Here is an 18,231-nt window from a genome sequence, read left to right on the forward strand (position 1 = left end):
GGCTGGCTGGCGGGCTGCTCCGCCGAAAGGTCATCGCGAAGGCGACAAAGGGAAGAACAGACCCACGAAGAGAGATATGGGTGTTAATTGCCCGTGTGAAGAGAACAGTGCTGATTATTGCAAGAGACTTGAGGGAACGACGTGGGTTTATCTTGATTGTTACATGCATTAAGTAACACATTGAAAAACACAAATTTTACTCTCTTGCGTACTTGTGCAGGCCCTTATCTTTTTTTTAAAGACCACTAACGCAGTCCCCCTCAATCACAGAATCATAGACTGTCTCAAGTTGGAAGGGACCCATAAGGATCTTTGAGTCCAACTCCCTGCTCCTCACGGGACTGCATAACACTACACTATATGACTAAGAGCGTTGTCCAGATGTTCCTTGAACTCTGACAGGCTTGGTGCCGTGAACACTTCCCTGCGGAGCCTGTTCCAGTGACTGACCGCCCTCTCCGTGAAGACCCTTCTCCTAATGTCCAACCTGAACTTGCCCTGACGCAGCTGCATACCATTTCCTTGTGTCCTATCCGTTGTCACCAGAAAGAGGAGATCAGCACCTCCTCCTCCACTACCCCCCCTTGAGGAGTTTGTAGGCTGGAATGAGGTCAGCCCTCAGCCTTCTCTTCTCCAGGCTCAACAAACTAAGTGACCTCAGCTACTCCTTGTAAGTCTCGCCTTGAGACCTTTCACCACCTTGGTCACCCTCCTCTCAACACACTCCAATAGTTTGATGTCTTTACACTGAGGCACCCAAACCTGCACACAGCACTGGAGTTGGGGCTGCACCAGTACAGTGTCAAGTGGGACAATCACCTCCCTCAACCACCTAGCTATGCTGTGCTTGATGTGCCCTGGGACATGGTTGGCCCTTTTGGCTGCCAGGGCACACTGTTGACTCATATTCAACTTGCCATCAACCCAAACCCCCACGTCTCTCTCCATGGGGCTGTTCTCCAGCCTCTCGTCCCCCAGTTTGTAGGTATAACCAGGATTACCCTGTCCCGGGTGGAGAATCTGGTACTTGTTCTTGTTAAATTTCATACATACTGGTCCGTAATAATTCACAACAATCATAACAGTTCCATCATCTTATTTCTCATGTATTTGATTTGTATCCATTATGATGACATCTAAGGAGTCCCTAATATTAATTTCTCATCCTAGCAGTTTGATGAGATATGGAAGTGCTACCAATCCCCATGTCACAGATGGGAAGGTCAAAGATCATAGGATATCACCCCAAACCTAATACAAAAATCCTCTACTACTCTGGTTTTGGTTCTACGCATAGAAACAATGGAGTTTAATGTGTTTATTTATAAAAGACAAATGTAACTCTAAAGCCAAAAACCATGTCAGAATACATTCATTTTTAAATTTCATTTCTAAATTCTTGTTGGTGTAATTCAAGTTCAATGCATGATCTCAGGTAGCACATCAAAATAATGATGGACAGAGAACCTGAAGGTGGACACCTGGTTAGCTCCTAACCAACACATTAAACAGTGGGAATGCAGAACATAGTAACTTGATCTTATTTACAGGACGTATACTCCCTGTGTGCAGCACACCTCTGAAACATAACTTCAGTGGCAGAAACTCAAGGAAGTTATCAATTATATTTTTGTTCATAACCTTTTAACTTCATACTCTACTTCTACGTTTCTGTCTCTCTTTTCAGGAAAATATCACCCGGATTTTCTTTTCTTTCTTTTCCTTCTCTTGTCTGGTTGTTGAACACAAGGCAATTTCTCATCAGCTATCACCAAAATATTTCCTCTTAAACCAGGCTGTTTGAAGTTTTCGGTACAGCCAGGAAACTGCATAGCTTCACAAATATTCTAGGCGTGTCTGCAGGCAGCCAAATCAGTAAGCCTACAGCTGAAATTGCGAAAAAAAACAAAGGCAGGTTTAGTTCACTACTATCTTTGTCCATACGGTAGTGTGAAGGGATGGGTGAAGGACCACTGCTGTCTTGAGAGGCTAACGGCGAGTACAAATAGGGTACTAGATGACTAAAAACTAAAGAACAGTTTTTAAGATAAAAATAAAGCTCTTTTTCAGCATTATAATACTGTTCCTCCCTCTTTATAATCTGCTGTAAAAATCTAAACATAATCAGTGGATCCCACAGGGCATGGCATGATTAACTTAAAAGGCGTGAATAGATATTATAATAACTATAACATATTACTATATATATTATACAACTTATTATAACAATAGGCATTGGTAACTTAAAAGTATATCATGTAAGTGTGATATTCTTCCCTGTGATCACTGCTTTGGGTTAGGTGGGGGTTTGGTTTGATCATTTTTATGTTATCTGATCTTAATGTTTTGCTTAGAAAACATTTTTATATTTATTTTTATACATAACATTTTTGTGTTATCTGATCTTAATGTTTTGCTTGGTTATTGGTGATTCCATAAATAGAGCATCCTGTGAAAATAATGGAGGAGTTAAGGAAATTCAAGTCTTCATTGTTGCTGGGGTGATATCTACCTTCTCTCATCATGTTTATAAAGGCACAGCTATTTTGTCTTCCAATGTTTTGGCTTAGAGTGTGTACATAGTTGTCAAGCACTGAGAGTGATTTACATGGGAAAGAGATAAACTAAAAACTGAAACGAGCGGTGGTTAAAAGATATGTGCCAATGGGGCTAAATATACATTATTATAATTCCAGAGAGGCACCTTTTATTTGCTCATTCTTAAATGGCACTGAGGTGTAGGGACTGGAACAACACCTAAGTATTAGGACAGTATCTGGAATTTATGTACAAAATAGCTATCAGATTACAGTGCCAAAGAAACACCAGGGCTGTGTGTTGTATATACTATGCTGACATTTGAATAAGATCATTGACTCTGAAAATTTTGCAGTGGAAAGCAGGACATATTTTCCTCGCTTTCTTTTGTGATTGTTACTTTATTATTGTCAGCTGTTGCTAATTATCAGATATCTAGATAACTTGTTTCAATATGTGCAACCTAATTTAAGGAATGAGGGATATACTTGCAGTAATTACAGCATAAACTATGAACAAACTACAGATTCCAGAATAGCTGGAATATGTAGCACTGAATGATTGCTTTGAACCATCACTGCTTCCAGGTTTCAGCAGTATAATTGAACCCGAATGCCACAGGATGCAAACATTGATTACTCCCCTCCACCCCCTCAGCTTTCTGCCTTGTAGATCATTAATTAGACATCTCAAGAAAAGAAGTTTCATGATTCAATCTTTGCGCTCCTAAAAAAAAACAACCACACAAAACCAACACAAACTATTCTGTAGGAAGTTAAGGAACTGGAAATGGCATCTATTCTGCTGTAGACGTGAAAGAATATGTGGATGAGTATAGGAGTGAGCTTAGAAGCGAGCTTTAGCGTTACTGGAAGAAATCAACTGCAACTATAACAGAATACCATTTTCATGACAACCAAAATACTGCTTACTAAGTCTGGATTTGTAATGAACATACCATATTCCCTGATTCTTCCTTAAGTATTTGTTCAGTAATTATCTTAACTAACATCCAGTAAATACCATCTTTTTATCCTGGCTGCTGCCAAACTGTTTCTTTCAAGAACCTGAGGAATGAACTTAGCTATAACTTGGTTGGTCCTTTCTGATAGCCAAACGTGGCACCAAAACAATGCCAATATCCTAATACGCACTGTGGTTTGAGAATTGTTATATCTTTCTTTCCTGCCTTTGATTACCATACTCAGCTTCCTCTTTCTTTGTTACTGCTGATTGACTGTTTTAATCCATTGACCAAAGACAAGGCACTTAGCATCTCCTAGGGCAGGTGGAACCATCAGCGCCACCATCATTACTGAAACCATCAGCAAGGACGATGGCTGAATCCAGACCAAAGGCTTTAAAAGCCATCCATGATACAACACACTGATGGACATGTTTAGTGCCTTTATTCTTCTACTATGAATTATCTCCTATAACTCCATGATTTTCTAATCTACTTTCAAAACACACAAATACCGATGAAGCTGTTTTTGTGATAGTAAAGTCTAAAGGAGGTGTCTGACTCAGAGGTTAGACATAAAGAAGAAATCTCCACTCCTTCAAGGTTTTCACTTTAAATACTAGTTTTTCAAGGGCTTATGTCTGCAGTCTCACAGGTGTCAAGGAGAATACATTCTTCAGTAAAAAGTATCTAGGCCTATGTTTCAAAGCCTTTGAAACATATCCCTGCTGTCTGCAGGAGAAAAGAGCACCTTGTCACCATGGCATAAGCATGAGGAAGGTAGTGAGTCATCAGTGCAGAGACAGCTAATGATTTCACCATTTCTCTACCATGGCAAAGTTAGTAAGGCGTTTGTTCATATACGTCTCTACTGATTCCATGGAGAATAAAATCACGATGTCTAAATACCACTTCCCCTCTCCAAAGAGACAAAGGATAGCTATCCAACAAATATTCTCCTCTCACTGGATTATCTACACTGGAACTGGCTATGTTATCTCCCAAAGCAACTGTAGCACTAAATAAAGTTTCCTGTATCATTTCAACCTTTCTTCCAGTTTGATCCAGACCATAAGAGACAGATCAGCAGGAGCGTAACCATAAGGCTCCTTCCTTCCACTTCCAAAGGAAAGCATTCTTCCATAGGATCAGCATGGCCGTTCCAGGTTAAGTAGTGGTAGCATCAGTTCCTGTCACAGTTTTCAGTTTGTTCAAGAGCTCTTCAAGATGCCGAACACCCCTGAAGCACTCTCAGAGTCATCCAGGAGGTGTCACAGAATCCATTTCACATCTTATACTTAGTGCTGTATAGTAAGGTCTCTACATCTATGGACACAGGAAGCTTAGATCTACTGAGCACTTTTTCTGGCTCTCAACTCAGAGGGAAGCATGTAGGATGGATCTCAATTTCTAAACATGTGATTTGGGAGTATTTTTAGTACTGGTTTTTAACAGTCAACAAAGTGAGATTACAGTTCAGATTTCATTTTAAAGGGTAAGGAATCAAAATTATTAGGCCTTTTTGAATGAAGAAATATTATTCATACACCTGCAACTAAGCCATAGGCCAGACTGATTTCATTTCTGGACAGGTTGCCAGAAAAATGTAAGGATGCACTGAAAGCCATTTTTCTAGAAAGACAACTCATGACTAGCTCATGGCAGCAATTTCAGGTGCTGCTAGAGTGTTTAGTATGGCAGCAAGGATGGTAACAAAAAGATTGGCTGCATACAGTTTATCTTGAGTAGTTTAAATAACAATCAAGGATTTTCCTTTCAACGAGCGTAATATCAGACAGCCCCAAAATGAAACCTCAACATGTTCATCACAAGATCAGTTCAGCACTTAAGTATCTTTATTCCAGAAGAGGAAACCTACTTCTTTCTCTTCAGTCACTTCCCGTATTCTTGGACTACCCTTGAAGATTGGAATTAATTTTTTCTATTCTTCCCTGCCATGCCCACTCACCTCTAGGCCTTTCATTTTTCTAAGAAGTATCAGCTGATTTGCAGAAAATATGTAAACATTACAAATCTTTTAGCAATAGTATACTTCACAGTTTCTTTCTCTGCCTAATCTCTACCCACATCCTTTCCCTCAGCCTGCTTCCAGGGTGTTCATAAAATCACTGCCACCATTAGAACACATCTTTGGAGGCAAAGTCTTCATATGTAAAACCTGCTTTGGGAATTAGCTAACTCAGAAGAAATTAGCACACAGCCTCTACAGTGAATAGGTATGTTCTCCAGTTATTTTCTTCATTGCAACTAAAGTCAAACTCAGTTCTTTCAGGAAAAAGAAAATTCATGGCAGCAATTCTGAACCCAAGGGCAGCAATACCCAAACTGCTACGTTTGAACCATCCTTCTCTGTCAGTCAGGTTTTGCCTTTCGTTACTGTCCTGGTTTGAGCAACACAGGACTAATTTCTCTTCTAATACTTGAGAAGACTGCACTTTTAGAAGACTCTAGTGTCTGAATTTGTGAAAATACTTACTTTATAGCCAGCTATGGTGTGTGGGTTTCAAGGTCTCCGTGTTTCCAAGTTTGCCAGGTGCAGGGATGAGGAGGAGCGAGGCCCGGGCACTTGACCCAAGCTGGCCAACAGGATTATTTCACACCATGAACATCACATTCAATATAAATTAGAAAGTTTGCTGCTAAGTTTTCTCTCTTCCTTGATGGTTGCCATCCTGGGAACTTCTTGCCCCAGTGCTGGACCCCTGAGCTTTTCCCTTCCTCCCAAAGCCATAGTGCTTGCAGCGTCCGACATTTGCTGTCCACTGCTGGCAGTGCACACCTTCCTATGGATAGAATGGGATGAGTTGAATCTTTGTGTATTTTGTATTAGTATAGGGAACAATATGGGTTCTTTAGTGCTAGTAACGTTAATTATCTAATCTTATTCTATTAAATCTGTTTATATTTCAACCCCCGTCTTTCCTTGTTTTTCCCGATTCCCCTTCCCATGTGGGGAGAGGTCATCGGGTAATAGAATGATTGTCTCAATGACAATAAATTGTTACGGGTTTCTCAAACCATAACAATTACTTATGCACGTGATTTATTTCCTAACACCATAGAGGAGACTTCAGCTCACACTGTTTAAAGCATGGAAGAAATCAGTATCTCTGCCAAAATAGTCGCAGATTTAATCTTTGATTCTAGACTCCACCACAGATTTCATCAGGGAGCACAAATTGCTCATTTATTACCTACCTGTAAATATTCAGACAAATGTGTACATGGTGAGGGTGATAAACTGGACTAATCTGGGTAAGTGTTGGACCCACTGCCTGTCAGCAGTCACACACTCGAACTCACATAAATATATCATCTGGATGATATATTGGGTTCACATATCATTTCAGCTTCCCGGAAGGATTCCAGTGGAATCAGGGTAACACTGTTTTTTCTCAATAGCCAACAAGAGGCAACCCCAAACTTTTCTGTCAATTGCTTTTTAGCATTCTTTCACATATTTCTCAGTGTAAGCCAAGATGGCAGAATTTTAAAAAACCTGTCACCATATGTGCCTGTACTATGTCTATTGCTTCATCCTTTTGAAAAAAAGCAGTGGGTGTTTTTGCATTCCTTCAAAGATAAATGAAATCCCAGCATGTTGCCAGGTCCCACCCATGTACTATTTTTTGTGCAGTTAGGCTTACAGTGAAGCTGTGGACCAAATTCATTTTGAAAGCTGTGTTTGATTTTTATGTTAATTACTTCATTCACTTTTTTCGCCAAGATTACACTTGTTTTGTGGAAGAAACCAACAAATGCCCTTTGGGCGTAGAGGGAATGTCACTATACTTTCATATAGGAAAAACTTCACAGCTCCTTAAGGTTCTCGGTCGTATCTGATAACCCAGGGTTAGATGTGGAACCAGAAAGCACAAGCCTCTGGCACATGATGGGTCCTATTGTTTGGATTCTGGGAAGAGAAGGAATTGTGTCTGGAAAGATTTGTGAAATCATTAGAGGATATAAAATATCCTCTATTTCCCAGGTGAAAGACTTTCTGAGTGGATCACAGACCCTATCAGTACCATCTATGATGTTGATTTGGCTTCTGCAATTGATTTTATGTCTCAGCCTACAAAGTCTAAAGGAACAGTAACTGAAATACTAGGAATACTATTAAAAACCTCCACTCCCACAATTATCAATCATTATTCCTTGCTAGGAGCTTTAAGGTCAGATGCTCAGTCTGGCAAAGCAGACTTTAATCCGTTCAATCACTTTGGCTTTCACCTCCAGAAAAGACCTCCAACAGTAAGGTCTTTATGTTCAGGTACACAAAGAAAGTTTATCATTTTAGAGTAAATGCAATTTTCTGAGTTACTTGGTATGGATGGGTTCTACAGAGTCCATGGTTTTCTCCCAGTATGCAGACATCAGGTTTCTGGGCAGGGAAGGAGCTGGGCAGTGGTGGGGGCTGCTCTGCCCCTCAGAGTGGGGTGGGATTGTGGCTATCTCATACACAGCTGGAAGGCCTCTGCCACAAAACTGAGCCCCTTGTACACAAGATGTTTTGAAGAATTACAGTTACTGCGGGGCAAAGTCTTCTTTTTCTGCCCGTTTACCAGAAGCGAGCTGCAAAATGAATACACTAACTCTCTGAGAAGCTGATTTTAATCACTCGTGACTCATTTATATGTATGAACTAAATTTTCCTACTTTACAGCATTTATTTTGATTGCATTTTATAATGACAGTTATAGTCCCAGTTAGCAAACATTAATTGATGATATATGTTGATTTTGCGTTATTAATGAACTATCAAAAAGGCAGTGTGACTTACAGTAATGACATTTAGCAACCCACTAAAATATACAGAGAAGAAATAAGTGAGAATTCCAGAGAGTTGCTTCTCTTCCTTTTGTAGAAATAGAAAAGGACCTCGGATGGGCCAAGTGAATTTTTTAAAATATTTCTTCATTTTCCATCATCATGTATTCCATCATTCATGAATTTTGATTTTATGTTATTTTCCATGACGTTAAAACACCTTAAACAAACAGTTGACAGCATGTGGATTGTCTTTCGGGAACACTGTCCTTCAGATTTTCCTCATTTCATGGCAACATTCAAACAATTAGGGTTTTAATGAGGCTGAAAATTTGTAGCCCAAATAACGTAATGAGTTTGACTATCTTCCAGAACGACTGTGGCTCCAATGTAGGAATGCATTTAACCATATGCCTGAATTCATAACTGTATTGTTGGGCAGCAGAAGTTTGCCTGACTTAAGTGAGGTGTAAACCCACATTTAGGAGGATTTATTGTACTATTTCTTTGCCTGTGTGAAAAGTACAAGTACGATATTTCCGTTTTCTCGCATGTCACATTCTACTGTCTCAGTGTACTTATTCATATCCACAAATTATTCAAATGAGACCTGATCCATTACTTATTTTCAGTTTTAAAATACCACTTAGAATTGCACAATATTTCTCAAATTGGAGGTAAATTAGATTCTGTTGCTTAATAGAATATGAAAGATTAAACTGTATCAGTACCATAGACTGAACCGTTCTGATGGCTATCAGGACTTCTAATTCTGTATCTGCGATAAATGAGAATCTTTTCTTTCCTGTTCTTTTCAGAAAGGTCTTGCATTCTGATAATTTTTTTTTTTTTTTTTCCCTAAAGTGACTTCATAGACAGTATTTATCCAACTGTGGAATAAACATTCATCCTCAAAAATAAAGAACTAATTAGTTTGGGGCAGTTGCCAGATACCAGCAGCATACATTCCAGAGTCACAGTAGCAAGAATTCCATGAAAATTATCCTACTATTTAGGTAACCATAGCATGGTTGTGTTAAAGTTATTCTGAAAGAAAAGATACTGGCCAGCTGCCAGTGCAACTAGCATTTGTCAAAGCTGAGAAAGTAACTTCATGAACACTTCATTTTTTTTGTGAAAAAAACAAACCAAAACAAAATAAAACACCGAAAAATGCAAAACCAAATGTAAAGCAAAAGTAAATGGCAGATTTTAAAATAGTCACATGGATTGCATTCTGAATTTTCCTCAGAGGTAAACACAAAGCTCCCTGAAATTAAGAAAAAGATAATATTTTTGAATAGTTGTATCTCATTTCATATTTACATATTTGATTTAGAATTTAACTGTAGATGGAAAAAAACCAAATTTGCTAGTTCAGTAGCTTTAAAAATGGTAAATCAATCTTACTTTGGATGACTAAGAGAAAAATTAGGAAAAGAATGATTCTTAAATATATTGGATATCTAAATCATTACAGAAAATCAAACAACCTGGGCCAAGTTCATTCTTATAGGAACTCAACAGAACAAAAATGAACAATGAACTCATTAATCCTTTTGAGTTTAACAGATAATTCAGTACAAATTAATATTACACTTTAAATATTAACTTCAGGTCCTTAGTCATTACAGTTTCGGTGTATCTTTTCATAGTGATATAATTAGCATAGCTATGTGGAGTTATACAGTAAATTTAGAAGTAGTTTGATTACAAAATATATTTTTAGTCCAGTTTGTGTGTTTCCCAAGAAACATAAATAACCCTTTAAAAGGGCAAGGCACTTATAAAGTTTGCATTTTTAAAAAGTTTCTACTTTTTAAAAGTCTTTTGGAAAAATATTATACATGCTTTAGTATTAATCTTTATACAGAACAAGCTTGGGCTCCTAACAGAAGTGTAAATGCCTTATACATAATTGCTGAAGATCTACTAATCTCAACCCTCTGTCCAGTTTTAGCCTTGCAGCATACCTAATTCCAAGAACCAGCCCATGAATTCAATACAGAATTAAATTCCACGGCTACCTGGCATCTTGTAGAAGCAGACTCCCAACACAAGCATTCTCTTCGGTGCCACCTAGATCCCAAGAACTGAGTCATGAACCATGTATCAGAAAGGGTCACTCTCATGTATAGTTGAACTGTAACTCGGCGTTCTTTTCTCAGCTCCATCAGTAGTCTTGAATTTGCCTTCTGCAAGACCAAACCTTGCCTCATCTTAGCATTGGCTGAGAAGACACTCACATCACAGAAACTCAGTACGGCAAGGAAATTTTAGGAGTCATACTTCAAAACCTGCTTTATCACACCTTTTAAAATTAAAAACATGTTTTACCTAGTTATTGAGCCTTGTCTTAATAGTCCTTTCAGGTAGAGAATCTTAGTAATGCAAATTATTCTGCATTATTACCTAAAGCTTAGTTTAATCCAACTTTTTAAACTCAGTAACTTTAATTTTACTTATTGCTGTAGATGTTTGTCCAACTATGAATCTAACACGAACCTTAAATACAGCTTTGCATCATAAGGCCATCTCAGCATGGTAGATAACTTGGCAGGGAAAGCACTATTTCACATTGTCCAAAATGTGGAAACCTGCTGTTTTTATCAAAGAATGGTAGGATCACTGAGGTCGGAAGTGACCTACATGTTTCATCTAGTCCTCGTGCTCTGAGCATGGCCAACTTCAAAGCTAGGTCAAGTTGCTCAGGGCCTTGTTCAGCTGAGATTTGAAAGGCAGGGGTTGAGCAGCCTCACCAGGTGACCCTTCCCAGTGTTTAACCACTTGTAAAATTTTGTCCTGTATCCAGTTAGGATTTCCCTTGCTGCAGCTTGTGACTGTTGCCTCTTGTCCTTTCTGTTGTGCACCTCAGAGGCAACTCTCACGCTATCAGATAGCTGCACTCAGGTTGTGGAAGAGACCAGTTAGAATCCTCCTCATCCTTCTCATCTCCAGGCTACACAAGGAGAGCTCCCTCTGCTCTTCTTGCTTATTATGTTCTAATCATCAACTCCATAATCATCCTAATGGTCTTGCACTGGTGTCTCTGCAACTTGACTGTCTTATGGCAGGGGTACCGATGCTGTACCCAGATGTGACCTGGGGGAAAAGAGCACTGCCATTGCCTGCTGGCTCGGCTATCATTCCTGCACCCGGGGTGTTGTTAACCTTCGTGGCTGCCAGGGTGCTCTGCTCACTTGTGTTCAGCTTGTTGTCTGCCAAGACCTTTGCTGCAGAGCTGCTACCCAGCCACCCAGACCCCATCCTGTACCCATGCCTGGCTCATCCATCCCAGGTGCAGGGCTCTGCGTTTATCTGCGTTGAAACCCATGAGGGTCCTGTTGGCATTGTCCTCCAGGCTGCAGAGAAGATCAGCGCCATAGATGCTGAAGCCCTAACCCTAACCCTAGCTGTGGCATGGGACCCTCTCTCAACACAGCAAATCAATGTGATAAAAACCTTTATTGGTTATTCTCTCAAACCTGATTGTATTTTTTTTGTTTCTGATAGTAGATTTTCGCAGCACAACATAGTCTGGTAAAGAAATAAACATTAGTCATGGTACAAAAATTAGCTCAATTTATTCTTTTTAATCAGACCTTTAATTTTTATTTCATTCAGGAGTCCAAACCATAAGCAGAATATAGCGTTGGTTTTAATATCAGCCTCCGTGCAACTTCCGAACCCATCTGTGAACTTAGTATACTAAAAGAGTCTCTCAAGTTGTAGAAGTGAAGCCATAACCACCTTCTGCACCATTGCCTTATGTCTGCCTCATGGCCATTGGTTTTCCTATAAAGTAAATACAGCACAGAAGTCTATTTGAATTACTCTCCAAAACTTAGGTATATATTTCACTATGCAGTGAATCTTTGCACTTGACACATACCCTGTTCTTTATATTGTCTGAAACTGAATTTCTAATATTACTCTTTTAGTTTCTCTTTGAAAAGCTTTCTTAAAATATGCTATTCTTTTTATAGTTGCTTTCCAAAATAAGCTTCTTACAGACGTTTGCTATCTAAATCTAATTAATTAAATTGATTCTGCTTGTGTAGTAAAGGAAGACAGACAGCATGAGAAATGCGAATACTAACACATATCACATATCCATCAAAGACTTTTTTTCACAGTATGTTTTCTGGGAAATTCTGCAAATGAATAATAATAAAAGTAGTTCTACTAAACAAATGAAGATATACAGGTTTATTTAACTCTTATTTTTTTTGGTGTTTAAAATATTTCTAAATACCCCTTCACCTTTGAAGAGAGAGACCTTTGAAACAGAAATATCTCATTTTAGACATATCTCATGTTCAGATTTTAACTAATTGCATCCTATTCCTTTAATCCTTTTTCTTTCTTGATGACAATGGAATGCATATACTTTACTTACAATCAGACTGAAAGTAATACTTTCATGATCTGTTTGTTGTGTTGAGGAATAGATCAGATATGTAAAAAAGGCATTGTAATAAAAAGGGACAGCTTCTATTTTAGAAAAATCATTTTTACTGCAGAGTTTAGGATTGCAGAAGTTATTTAGCTAAATATGTAGAACTATGACTGCAGGAAAAAAATTAATTTTAATTTTAAAAATTATTTGCTCAGATAAAAATAAAGTTAAAAAAATTGAAGTAAACTATGGTGTGGTGATTCTTTATGTTGCCACTACTCCTTACCATGGGTATTGCATGAAAGTGAATTCTAAGACCAGTGTTGCACTCAAAAACTTGTTATTGGCAGGAAAGAAAACGCACCTCATATGGGAAGCCAAGAATGTATTGTTAGTCTAATGAAAATCTTAAGATTAATTGCAATACAACAGACAGTTATTAAGATTAATCTAGTCACAATAATACTACCTGCCACAGCACAAATTATCTGATTAATACAGAATGACATTAATAATAGAGTTAAAATGTTGTACGAAACCTACCTAGTATCTACCTCTGCTGTTGGGTTGTCCCTTAGATTTATATTTTTGGTCCTGTATTTGATGGCATCAGTATTGCTAGAGAAGAAGATGGGGGTTGCAGCAAGCCATCAACGTCCCATGCCCTTTGCCAGGAGAAGTGTGGTATTCATGATGGAGTTTCTTCCAGTTCTTTGCAGGGAGGAGGAGAATGATATTGATGGCTTCCTCCTCCCGACTCAGTGGACCCCCACCTGGGGCTATTTTCCCAACATGCTCTTGCATCTTGCTCTTGCTTTATTGGTCTCCAACTCCATTTTACATCCAAATTTACTGTATATAGTGTGTTTTACATTTGCTTGAGACTTGCTGTTTCAGCTCTTTGATATTCCAAAAACCAGTTTTGCCCAGCTCCTAGCCTGCACTGGCGACCTCTTCACAGCACTGGGTCCCCAGTGGCATCCCGAGCCCCCTCTTTTCAGCCTCTGCTCCGGCTCCTCCACCCTGCATCCTGTGTCCCCACTTGCAAGGCCTCTGCTGTCACACCACACCAACACTCCTCTGCACTACGCCGTCCTGTGAGGGTCACAAATAGGTCATTCTACACAGAATAACTACTTGCTACTATCTGCAGAAAAATTATGGTTTAATGCCAGGTGGTAGACAGTTGGTCATTAGAAAAAATGCTGTTGCAGCTAAGCAAACCCAAACAAAGCACCATGTAGGCAAAGACAAATTTTCATCAAACGTGACGAGTAGTCCTGAGCCCTTGCACAGTTGGTACGAAACTGGGGCCCGTCCCTAGCAGTAGGAGTACTGGGCTGCGGGGCTACGTGAGATCCTTCTTTCATATCCATATCTTGGTCGTTATTTTTTAGAGTAACACTTCCTCCTGGGGAGTCAACCTGACCCTCTGCAACGGCCCTTCTTCTCTGAGAGTCTGATATTCCTTTTCCCAACAGAACAGCCTCAGCACGCAGCCACCGCTTACCTTTTTCGAGGCAGCTTGATGTTGCAACACAGTCCTGTGATACAAGACATGGACTTGAAATTCCAGACTCCAGAAGAAAAGGGATCTGTCTCAGTGCTCAGATCACCGCACCTGTATGCAGAAGACAGGAGAGAGGGATGTTTTTCACGGTTCATAGGAAAAGAGTGAATCTTACTCCATTTCTAAAAGAATAAATATTCTGGGGTAGTGAGATGACATGCAGCAAAATTTTTCTGTCATGGAGAGTGGTGGGATCTCAAACACAGACTTGTTTTCAGTCTTTCTTAGAGGCTAATTCTAAATAGCTCTTTTTCAGGTGTCTCTATGTATATATGCTCCATTTAAGAAGTGTGGACTTGTAACACAGGCTTTAAAATTCTTCTTAGAGGAAGAATCCTATAATATGGACACTTCAAGATGTAACTTATAGGTACCAAAGTCCCTTTCTGGACTTCGTACTTCAAATTCTGTCCTGACTAAAGTAATGCAATAAATGGGAAACAACTGGATCACAGCAGAGAGTTGAAGAATATTGGGCATACGGTTATTATTAGTAGTTCTCTGAATTCCCTTTGTGCTCTGTGCTGTCTTAACACTGGAATTGTTCCTGCCTCAAAGAGATTAAATTAGGCTAAGGTTCAACATGCGGATTTTAAAGATAACTGCAGACGATGGGCCACAGAGAGCACACAGAAAACAAATAATGCCAGATAATTACTTCTATTGATAAAATCAGTGAATGGAGACAATGCAATGTAATACATCTAGATTTTACTAAAAGATTTGATATAATTTCTCACCAAATGATGTGTTGATTAAAAATTAGCACTATACAAAATGAATGCACCACATGCTAAAAAGATTATGACTCAGAAAGTAATTCTAGCGAGCATTTATAATGGCGTGTTGCAGGATCAGTTCTATTCAACATATTTATCATTTACTGGGAAACTTCACAGATAAACCATAATGGAGACCATTAATAAGGAAAAAAAGTAGTTCTATCAAGTGATTGGAACTTCATGGTAAACTGGGTTCCCTGGAATAATGGTGCAATGTAGTTCAATGCAAACACACGCCTATAAGGTGCAAAAATATAGATCATACATGTAATATATAGAACTCTGTTTTAGAGAGCAGCATGTCCAACACAGAATTGGAGACAAGATGGATAACAGCTGTAAAGAGTTTATAGTGCTGTAGAACAGGAGAAGGTGAGTTGTAGCCCTTTCCCCAAGCACAGACTGACCACAAGAAGTGGATGATGTTTCCAAGCGGCTGTAGGAAATACACAACAGGAGCCTGAGCGTCAGCCTGAAACTCAGGAGGATTAAATTAATGCACCTAAGACAGGAACATTTTTCCCCACTGACAAACAATATTTTGCACACATGAGTTTAAATAAGAGAAGCTTATATGGGATTGGGTGAGAAACAACTTACAGCAAACAAAACTTCTCTCTCTCAGAACATACCGGCTGCAGTCCTGACCTGGTGGGCCCCAGAGAGCAAAGAAAATGTCAGCCACAACCCTCCTCCTGTAATCATCCCTCACTTTTCATTTAATAATCCATCTGATCGGGGGTTGAACTGTTGTCCCAAAAGACAGAGCTTGGCTGGTGCTGTGTCAGCTTAACGTGTCACCACTCTGCATTCGTACAGAGAAGCCAGAAAGGACTTCGTGGTCTAAACTGAACTTAGCCACTCCACCTGGCTGCTCGCCACCCCCTCGCCGCTGCACTGGCTCGTAGCTGCTTCTGCCAGCTGTGCTCTCTGCCAGTTGTCCCCATCAGCTGTGTTTGTTGTCTGCGAGCTGCTCGGCGGTGTCACTAGCAGGCAGAGCGGCTGCTCGGCTCTCTCAGCTGCAGGCTGCTCTGGTGTTTTGCTGGATTGTTTCACATAGCAGTGCCGGGGGTGCGTCAGCTCTTCGGGAAGGCTCAGCGATGCACAGGAATGCGGTAAAGTCATCGCCACAGAAAGGCAACTCCCCAAATACTCTCTCTTAAAGATCGCTTCAGTCACTCTCTCCTTGGGGTTTCTTCGCCAACTCTTCCTGCTTCAGCAATTATTTACCGTTAATTTGTAGGATTGCCCAGGCTTTTCCCATCCTTTTACCTTTGCTGATTTTAACAGAAATGCTGTCACTATGACAAAATACCTATGAAATTTAAGTCTGTTAAGGCCTGACATGTTGTCTGTTGTAGTCAGCAGCTCCCACTGTCCTAGAGGTGCCCAGAGTGGATGTGTCCTGCACAACAGCCAGGTCCACTGGTCTCTCCAGAGCTCAGGCTTACCCGAGCAGAAAAAAAAGCCCAGCAGATAATGTGTCCCTATACTTGTATTTAACACAACAAACAGCAAAAATATCCTTGTAAAATAATGCTTCGGATTGTGGTGGGGTTTTTTTTCATATGGAGTGTATCTCTGCAAGAAATAGTCCTTGTTCCTTGGTTCTCCTACAGCTTCAATTGAATAGTTAAAACATGCAAGTTTTCCTGTTTGTAGGATTCACTGCAGTACTGAAGCAACAGGGAAAAAGTAAACTTATTAGGCAACATCAATAAGACCAATCGCTTGCCTATTTTTGTCTGGTTGTCAGAGTAAGATTAAGGAACTGGTTATCCTACAAAACATTAGGGCTAACCTTTAGTTGGTACCCTCCAGTGGTCTTATAGATGACTTAGGTGAACTGAAACAGTTAGATGATCATTGCTGTCATACATACAAGCTGCAAATATCTACCAAATTTAATGCTTAAAGCATTAGCCTTGCTCTTCACTTCTTCAGATCAATTTTCCTTTTCAAAGGAACTTAAGAAAACGGAGATGAGTCTAAAATGACTGTAATGGACTATGTGCTAGGTTCCCCAAACTGGGCAAGACTGGAAGCGGAACGACAGGTTGAATGGGAAAGAGAGGAAAAGCTATAAAACTACTGCTGTGCAACCAGCTGCGTTATTCTCGACAGCCCTAACAGGAAAACCATGGCCCCTTTTCCTGTATCATAAACCCACTCTCACCCCTTCTGCTCCTTGCAATCATTGCCTCCCTTCCTATCTGTTGACAAAACCTTTATACTATGACTACCATAAACTACTTTATCCTTGTGATTGCTTTTTCAGGGTTTTAATTAACATTCTTTTTCTGCAGCACCATGCATTTCATGATGGACAGTATATGGAAGACTATGGGCCACTTACCTGCTGTGCAAAGCTGGCTTGCCTGGGAACTTCCAGGGATCAGTGCATAGGAAGAAAAGGACCATCTCAAGGAGGAGCCCTCCCTCCTACACTCTTTTAGGAATTCATCTAGGGAAAAAAATATCACAGTGGGACTGGTGATCTGGTTCCAATCTAGTGCCTGATGGTCGGAATAGCTGCAATTTTGAAGGAGTTGAAACTCCTTGGATGGAAATCATCTCACCTACTATTAGATGTCTACAGAGCAGGTGTGCACATGGGGCTAGGTGTCTAGGCTCCTGTTGTGATCACTGAGACCTTGTAAATGCTAGCAATGGGATTCAGGGTGGGATTCACGCAGCCAGAATTAGGACCCTGCTTCAGAGTGGGGTGGGACACTGTGGAGGCGCCGTTGTCTGCACCAACGTTGAGGGGCACCCCGCTCATCTTCAAGTCTAGGCTGCAGGTACCTACATTTAAGCAGGAGGAATTTCACTCTATATTTTTTTATTTTCTGTGTTCAGTAAGACCAAAGGAAGCATAGCACATTCCAATAAGCCTATAGCAATTTCTAGTCCTAAATGGTACTAACAAATAGCATTAAGAGAAGGAACTATAATAGGTTTGACTTGTAAAATGTATGCAAGCATTGGTTGCATAGGAACTAACACATAAAACTCATTGTAATTATGTCAGTGATAGTAACAACTACAGGGAAGATTAATTTCATACTGTCTCTAAATTAGCATCTTCTATTTTCTAGAGGTGGAAAAAGAAGAAAGCATGAAGAAAGCATTTGCGCTTGAAGGGGTGGATTTTGAGATCTACTTATAATAAGATAATTATCACTTT

At 39.8% G+C, this 18,231-nt stretch overlaps 2 protein-coding genes across 2 annotated transcripts in view; both read right to left on the minus strand.

Moving 5' to 3' along the window:
- Positions 1 to 16,169, minus strand: part of CPNE8 (copine VIII) — a 128,038-nt gene extending 111,869 nt beyond the window's left edge. The window contains exons 1-3 of the mRNA XM_009883225.1: positions 15,912 to 16,169; positions 15,452 to 15,516; positions 14,203 to 14,313 (exon numbers count right to left, since the gene is read on the minus strand). Of these exons, the coding sequence (XP_009881527.1) occupies positions 14,203 to 14,313; positions 15,452 to 15,516; positions 15,912 to 16,169 (434 nt within the window). The remainder of the gene's footprint in view (positions 1 to 14,202; positions 14,314 to 15,451; positions 15,517 to 15,911) is intronic.
- A 1,501-nt stretch (positions 16,170 to 17,670) lies between these two features.
- Positions 17,671 to 18,231, minus strand: part of LOC104284854 (putative maltase-glucoamylase-like protein FLJ16351) — a 67,760-nt gene continuing 67,199 nt past the window's right edge. Inside the window, exon 23 of the mRNA XM_009883226.1 lies at positions 17,671 to 17,849. Coding sequence (XP_009881528.1) covers positions 17,671 to 17,849 — 179 coding nt within the window. The remainder of the gene's footprint in view (positions 17,850 to 18,231) is intronic.

The sequence above is a fragment of the Charadrius vociferus genome, unplaced genomic scaffold, assembly GCF_000708025.1.
Source record: "Charadrius vociferus isolate BGI_N301 unplaced genomic scaffold, ASM70802v2 scaffold363, whole genome shotgun sequence".
In the NCBI taxonomy this organism is placed as follows: domain Eukaryota; kingdom Metazoa; phylum Chordata; class Aves; order Charadriiformes; family Charadriidae; genus Charadrius; species Charadrius vociferus.